General features: G+C 43.2%; 1 protein-coding gene across 1 annotated transcript; it reads left to right on the forward strand.

The window, feature by feature from the left end:
- Positions 1-2,679: 2,679 nt before the first annotated feature.
- On the forward strand, positions 2,680-7,662 carry LOC145417502 (uncharacterized). The gene is made up of 2 exons (XM_080286211.1): positions 2,680-2,711; positions 7,197-7,662. The coding sequence occupies exons 1-2, from the start codon at positions 2,680-2,682 to the stop codon at positions 7,660-7,662; spliced, it is 498 nt and encodes a 165-aa protein (XP_080142337.1).
- Positions 7,663-7,903: the final 241 nt, after the last annotated feature.

Here is a 7,903-nt window from a genome sequence, read left to right on the forward strand (position 1 = left end):
GCTATGACTATACAATCATAGGATGTATTCTGGGTTAATATAATACTGTGTTGCCTAACCACATTAATTCATGTGACATGGGAATAACGTAATAATAAAATCGCTAGTCTTTTACATATATAGAAGTATGTGGATTACATATTTCATAGAAATATTGGTCGTGATTGTAATGAGATAGGAAGACGCTCCGTCAATGTCCGTTACCATGCCTTAGGTGTATACTCTCTCTCTCTCTCTCTTTCTTTCTCTCTCTCTCACTCTCACTCTCTCTCTCTCTCTCTCTCTCTCTCTCTCTCTCTCTCTCTCTCTGTCAGTGTGTGTGTGTGTGTGTGTGTGTGTGTGTGTGTGTGTGTCAGACACGTGAGTCGAAATTCTCGAACTCTGAACCCCAGACGCTTTGGCGTTGGCAGTGCTGACTGTATCACCAAATTCTGACCGGAGCTGTACCTTTCAGAGGCCCTCTCCTTGTTGTGGACAACATTAGAACAAGATTGATTAAATCAAGTTTTTTTTTTTTTTGCATTATCATATAATATGAGAAAGGAATATATGCTTTCATGCCTGAGAGAATAAGCTCGATAATAGGCAAGGCACACTCATATGGCTCTCGACCATGGAAAGAATAATCATTCCAGGGAAAATCAAAGAAGTACTGCCTGAGGTCCTCGCAATCAGCGACTCCAAAGTGCCACAACCGTCACTTCTTGGGAGGGTCCACAGACCTTACTGGAGTGATAGGACAGGTTAAGGTGTCAGTGTGTGTGTGTGTGTGTGTGTGTGTGTGTGTGTGTGGAGAGGAAAGATTAACTGCTTAAACAGAATGACTAGTTATAAGGAAGAGTTCAAGTATGTTGGAACTCTTTCCATGGCGGTCAGGAATACGGGCAGGATGCTGTACAAGCTTCTCTAGATCTTTAAGGATGCAAAAGATATAGGTTTGTCCATCCTAAGATGGAGATGTCACAGAAGTGAGAAATTGATAGGATGTATTCCAGCTTGGAAGTAAGGTAGCAGAAGAATTTTACATAGTCAATAGTATTAGGGGATAAGCAAACAGTACAAATATATTTAGTCAGAGAATGACAGGAAAGCCGAAGCCAGAGAGTAGTGAATTCAAAAGATTCGTGTTCAAGAACATAAGAGCAAGATATGTTGCTTTGAAATAAGTTTAGAGAAAGTAAGAGGATACAGAGAAGGGTTTGCTGTTTGTCCTTTCAGAAAGCTGAGTTTCAGTTAGGAAGAGACGGTGAGATTTATACGAGGAGAGGTGGTGCATAACAGAAAGAAAGTTAGAGGAAAGGCCGCGAATGTTGCAGAAATGAATAAGTGAGACAGACACTGGTTCCATGCATCTCCCTTGATCGTCACCGTGAGAGTAGCGGATAGTTGGGGTTTGATTGCCGCCATATCCCCCCTCCCCGGGGGACTCCGAGGCTTGGTGAATTGATACCATTTTTAGTTTAATTTTTAATAGGGAGTGTGATGTGTAATGTGCATGTAGTATGGTGTTGAAAGTTAGAGAAAATTGTGTTGGAGGGCTTGCTGGCCTACTCTTTGTGTTACTGGAACACTGAGAAAGTTCGGCAAAGGGGGATTGTCAGAAACTAGTCCCGAGGGCTGATGAAACGGGAGCTCAAGCTCTACCTGTCATCAGCTTTCCACCCTCCTTGGGATTACTTCCCTGCTCGTCTGGTGCTACAGCCAATTTCCCCCCTCTGTCTGTCTGTGTGTGTGTGTGTGTGTGTGTGTGTGTGTGTGTGTGTGTGTGTGTGTCTCTCTCTCTCTCTCTCTCTCTCTAAGAGTTCTGTGTTCGTCCTGATGCGTTCAAAGTACGTCGTTTCCAGTTTGAACGGCGGAACAAATGAACAGTGCTGCAGATCAGTTGCAGTACCTCCATTCACCAATATTCCGTTCAGTCTTATGTAAATCTTATAATTATATTCTGATCACCAACAGGCAGTTTTGTTCAGCTACAGGAAAATGTGCCGGTCTACGAGATCTGTTCAGAAAGTATCCGACCTTAGGCTCTAAAAACAGAAATGGCTTACTTGTTTATCTGTTACAGTGAATTTTTGCAACCAGTGATTACATAAAATCCTTAGGGAATTCGTGAAAGAGTTTAAGTTAGGATGGGCTAATTAAGATTAGATTAATTTACGCTGCGTTTCGGTTAGGCTAGGATAATCTAGGTTAAGTTTAGGTTATGTTATGCAAGGTTAGTTAGCTTAGGTTAGGTTAGGTTAATATAGATGAATGCTAAGATACGTTAATCATTCATCTAAATTAATCTAACCTAACCTAACCTAACTAACCTAGCCTAATCTAACTTACACTTAACCTAGATTATCCCAGACTAACCTAACCGCTAGCTAAATTTACCTAACCTTAATTAACCCATCTTAATATAAACTCATTTCAACAATTTCTTAGGGATTTCATGAAATCACTGGTTACACAAATTCTCTGTAACAGATCTAGGACACTAATTCCCCTCAAAGTTTTGACTTGACATACGTAGCCCAGTGTTCTTTCCACTGCCTGAAACATTTTTCAAAGTCGGTCTTCGGTACCTCCCGCAGGTGCTTCATCGCATTCATCATGATCTCTTCTCTCGTCTCAAATCGGGAACCCTTCAGCGGAGTTTTGAGCTTGGGGAATAACCAAAAGCCACACGAAGCCATGTCTGGTAAGTATGCAGTGCCGGACCTGGGGTATGTTGTGCTTAGCCAAAAGTTCTGGAATCATTTGTGAAGAATGGACAGGGGTGTTGTCATGGTGCAGCTTCCAACTTGCCATTTGCAAAGGTCTGGTCTCCTCCGAACTGCATCACGAAGATGACGGATAACGTCGAGGTAGTAATATTTGTTGATAGTCTGACCTTCTGGTGCATATTCGTGATGCACAACACCACGGTTGTCAGAAAAAAAAATGCAAGTGCATTTCACCTCGCTGCGGACCTGTCATGCTTTTTTTTGGCCGAGGGGACCCTGCATGCTTCCACTGGGACGACTCTGCTTTGGTTGCTGGGTCGTACCCATACACCCAAGTCTCATCTCTAGTGATAACAGTCTTCAGGAAGTCTGGTTCGCGATTTGCATACTCCAAAATGTCTTGAGCAAAGTTCACGCAAGAGAAGAGGTCATGACGAAAGCGACGTTGCACTTTCAGGAGATACTGAAAACCGACTTTGAACAATGTTTCAGGCGGCGGAAAGAAAGCTGGGGAACTTGTGTCAAGTCAGAAAGAGCCTACTTTGAGAGGGATTAGTGTCCTAGCTTAACAGATTGGCTTTATTTTGTTTAATTATTATTATTATTATTTTCTTTAAGCGTATGGTCGGGTACTTTCTGAACAGACTTTGTACATATTCCACTCGGAACCATGTATATCTTATAGTTACATTCTGACCACTGCCAGGTGACATTAATCATTAACATGAAATCCATGGCGTCAATCCAGTATACTGACTCCACCAAAGAAATGTTTCTGTGAAAGGAATTTAGTTCCCTTGAATCCATCGACATACTTGCTTTGTTCTTGCTGCCTTCAAATAATTAAATTCTGCTTTAGCAGACTTCAGACAGAAGGGCCTAGCTGTAGCCTTCACTGATCCCTTCACTGCAAGGGCGGTATTTTAACCAGAGTCTTACAGTAGTTAGGTCAGTAAGATAGAGGTCAAGTTGTTAGCTTTAAAGAAGTGGGATGAATCAGAACTGAGGTAGATAGTGGGGCAATGTGGAACAAGTACACTTGGCGAAGATGGGTAGCGGATGAGAGGCTTCTTTGGGGGTGGTAGTGGGGCAGTGCGGCATAAGCAGACCTGGTGAAGACAGGTGGTGGATGAGGGGCATCACTGGTTGTGGTAGTCGGGTGGCAGTGGGAAATAAGTAGACCTGATAAAGATAGGTAGTGGGGCATCATTGGTAGGTGTGGTGGTGGTGGGGAGCAGTGTGGAATAGCTAAGACTAGGTGGTGAATAATGGACGTCAGTGTTGTGGTGGTGGAGCAATGAGGAATACGTACACCTGGTGATGATGGGCGGTGGAGAAGGGGTGTCATCTATGGCGATTGTGGAGCAATGAGGATGAAACCTACTTGGTGAAGATAGGCGATGGATAAGGGCCACCACTGGTGGTGGAAGGTGTATGTGGGGGTCAGAAGAAAGGTGAAGATAGAGTGAATCAGGCAGGACGGACTAACATAATGATGGGTGGTGGAGCAAGGCAGGAGTCATACACCCTGTGAAAATAAGCACTGCAGGTTGGCCGATATGAGAGCAGGTTTCAGTGTCAGAACGAGAAGAGAAAAAAGTAAGATCCTCTCTTTTACGCAGTATCTCAGGTACATGCAAAAAAGCCTTCGTATGGAAGAGTGTTAATGTATCTCTCTCTCTGTACTATCGCTGTTTAAATGTTTACAACACTATTGTCTGCCTGCTTGCATTCCTTCCCCATTACTGCAGGCAGGTAGAATCCGTCTAACAATGCACTCTGTACCTCTCTGTCTTATTCTCTAATGCATAAGTTGACATGTACTTTCAGTCCTTCATGTAGGAAGCTGGGACAACGCCGGAACTGTCCTCTTTTTAATCTGCATTTCCCTCTGTCTATGCCGTCCAGTATATTATATACATTGTGTCCAGGCATCCTGGAAGGAAAGGATCCTGATGCTGGAGTTTTTGTTCATTTTCTGCAGGCTTCCAGCTTTTTTTTTTCTTTTTTTTACTGCATTAAAAATAAAGCATTCGAAAAATATTCTGTGAAGTATGGCGAGAACACATTGCAGAGCAGGAATAACAAAGTTGGGTAGGATAGGTACAAAGGACTTAAAGATATTTCTGAAATATATAAAGTGCGTTAATGCAGAGTTTATGAGGCAACTGAGTCAGGACAGCAAAGTGTTACCTTGCCTGGCTAGGAATGACTACCGGTACTCAACTTTCCGGAAAGCGAGTATCCTCGCCAACTTAGGAGGCTGGCTATCCCTTACCATTTCGTTTCTGCGAATGACACATTAACTCCTTCAATCCCAGGACATAGTTTCTACTTTGTTCTTCATGTCCCTAGACAATATTATTCATCATCAGACTCTTTTAAATGGGGTTATATACAGCTTTCGTTAACCCCTTCTGCTAAGTTGAATAAAATAGTGACCTGGTAGCCTCATTAAAAACGAAAATTTACGTTAACGGAGTCCCGAGTTTAAAATTCTCTTCAACTTATGCAATCTGCCTTCGTAAGATTCCCCTCAGTTCGGCGACATCTTTGAATTACATCTCGCCAGCTTCTAACGACTGTACCCATGTTAACAGGGAGTTGATAATGGGGGGGTTGGATATTATCATCGCTACTAGGATGGTCTCCTAGGTTGAAAAATATTGATTACCTGATATTCATGAAAGAATAAAAATTATGTCCTTGATCTGCATGGGTTAAAAAAGAAAGGTAATGTGCACTAAATTAAATAAATAACTGATGAAGAGGTGTCAGAAAGCCTTCATAATAAAACTCACTCTACTCGTTCACATCCCACACAATCACGTCCCCCCCACAAACCCTGTTCCAGATAAATGTCCGCATCGCTATTCACCATTACCTTCCCCAGGTGCCTCACACAGACGTAATACAATGACAAAGAATTGATGACGGCCCTGGGTTTTAATCAGTTCATTACTACGCCTCGTCATACCGTTTGAAGTCGCCATTCTCACAATCACCAGGCTCCATTAACCGAAAGCCAATTTTGTAATCTGGGAAAAAGAGCCTAATATTCTCCGTGAAAGAGCTGGTCTTGAGAAGCTTATTAGTACAGTGAGTAAGGTATGCATAATATTCAAGTAAAGATCGCACACACACACACACACACACACACACACACACACACACACACACACACACACACACACACACACACACACACATGCAACGTATTCGCACGAGCTGACGTACTGTAAGATGTGATTCCTGAGGTCATTCATGCACATAAATGTTCTATGAGCATGTCTGATTGGCAATGGTTATGAAGCAAAGGACATTTTGATCTGAATGATGATAAAGGGAACATTATCCATATCTACTACATGTTACCACGCTGTTTAATTCTCCTTTTTTTTTTTTCACCTGAACATAATTATCTCAAAGTAATATTCATTAGATACTTACCCTGTGAGCAGTTTGACCAAAAAATATAAAAAACAAGTGTAAAGGATAGCAGCACCTGTGTGAAATATATCATTTTCTTTTCCCATTGTAGCGATTCAAAATTAAAATGACTCATTTCATAACTGTTGCGAATTCGACATGTGCTTACTGAAAATTTAAATCTCTGTATGGCTTCAGGAATCATGGTGTGTGTGTGTGTGTGTGTGTGTGTGTGTGTGTGTGTGTGTGTGTATGTAGCCTCTCTCTCTCTCTCTCTCTCTCTATTTATATATGTATGTATGTATGTATGTATTGCAAACAGCTACAAAAGTTTACCTATTCAGTGCATCATTACTGACTCTTGTAGGTCCTAATAAATCCCAAAAGATAGCTAAATAAGTCCCTAGCAAACCCCTGTAACTAAAATCTGCATAGAACCTGAGGTCAGTCACTTTTCTGCCACTGGTACCACGTAATCCAGTACTGCCTCTTTCACGGAAGGATCGTCGACGACTCAACCTGGACCCGCACTGGTCTAAGACAGTGAGATGGCTGTCTAGACACCCTGCAGGATGGAAAACAGGACCTATCAAAGGGTGAATGTGCAATTTATGCCATCGACCATCTTGTAAGGTAGGGGAAGCTCGTTAGTCTTGGTTGGCAATCCACCTATGGGAAGGAAAACTCCGAGGAATAATCTGGATAGCCATAGTTAGGGATTTCACGCCCCTGTCCTTAGGCTAGTGCTTAGTCCTCTCCTGACTTGTTTGGGGAGGGGATTGCAACCCCTCTCTGAAAAAGTAAACATAATATAGTAATAACCCAGCACGTAACAAGGAAGAGGTATAGGCGTCACTGCTTGTTGCTTGACCCTAAAGCCAGTTTGTCATGGGGTACTCCCTCGTTTGCCGGCCTGGCAGGGTTTTTTGGGCTCTGTCATGCTGGCTCCCACCACAACGGTTGCTGGGTAAAGCCAACGGGACCCCAGCAACTGGATGTTGGGGAGGGAACCCTCTAGCCCGGACCCTCCTTTTGATTTGCATCGTGATGGTGCAGAGGACATGCAACCCGAGCCTCCAAGCACGGATTTAACCTTTCTAAGGCACTGCAGGTGGGTGCTTGGAATGTTCAAAGCCTTTCAAAGGATGATCTAATGCCTTTGTTGTCACGAGAGTTGGGGCTACTGGGGGTCGGCATAGCTGCATTCTCTGAAGTGGGCAGGCCTGGGCATGGTGAGATCAGTAGCAATGGTTACACATACTACTGGTCTGGCTGTGACTATGGTGCCCATCTTAGGGGTGTCACTATGGTATTTTCTGCTCACTTTGTCTCTTGTGTCGACAGAATTACTCCAGCTGATGAGCGTATAGTGCTGGTGAGATTGAAGCACTCCTTGGGCTTCATCTCGCTTATTGCAATGTATTCTCCAACTGAGATGAGTGATCTTGAAAAAGAGCTATTCTATGCCAAACTTGACTCTGTTGTGGAACAGTGCCCTTCACAGGATACACTCGTTGTCTAGGGCGACTTTAATGCAGTTACTGGCACAGACAGGGAGGGTTTCAGGGACTGTGTGGGTCCCTTTGGCTCTGCAACCAGGAATTCCAATAGTTCTTACCTTCAGGATTTCGCATATTCCTGTAAGTTAAGAATTGCTGGATCCTGGTTCCAGTGGCCAAATCTTCACCACTGAACTTGATATCCCAATACCAGAAGGGTTGCTAAGGAGATTGGTCACATTCCTGTTAGTACTCACTGAAGGA

This window comes from Coenobita brevimanus, chromosome 110 (assembly GCF_032717465.1).
Source record: "Coenobita brevimanus isolate Jiangsu-jjx chromosome 110, ASM3271746v2, whole genome shotgun sequence".
In the NCBI taxonomy this organism is placed as follows: Eukaryota; Metazoa; Arthropoda; class Malacostraca; order Decapoda; family Coenobitidae; genus Coenobita; species Coenobita brevimanus.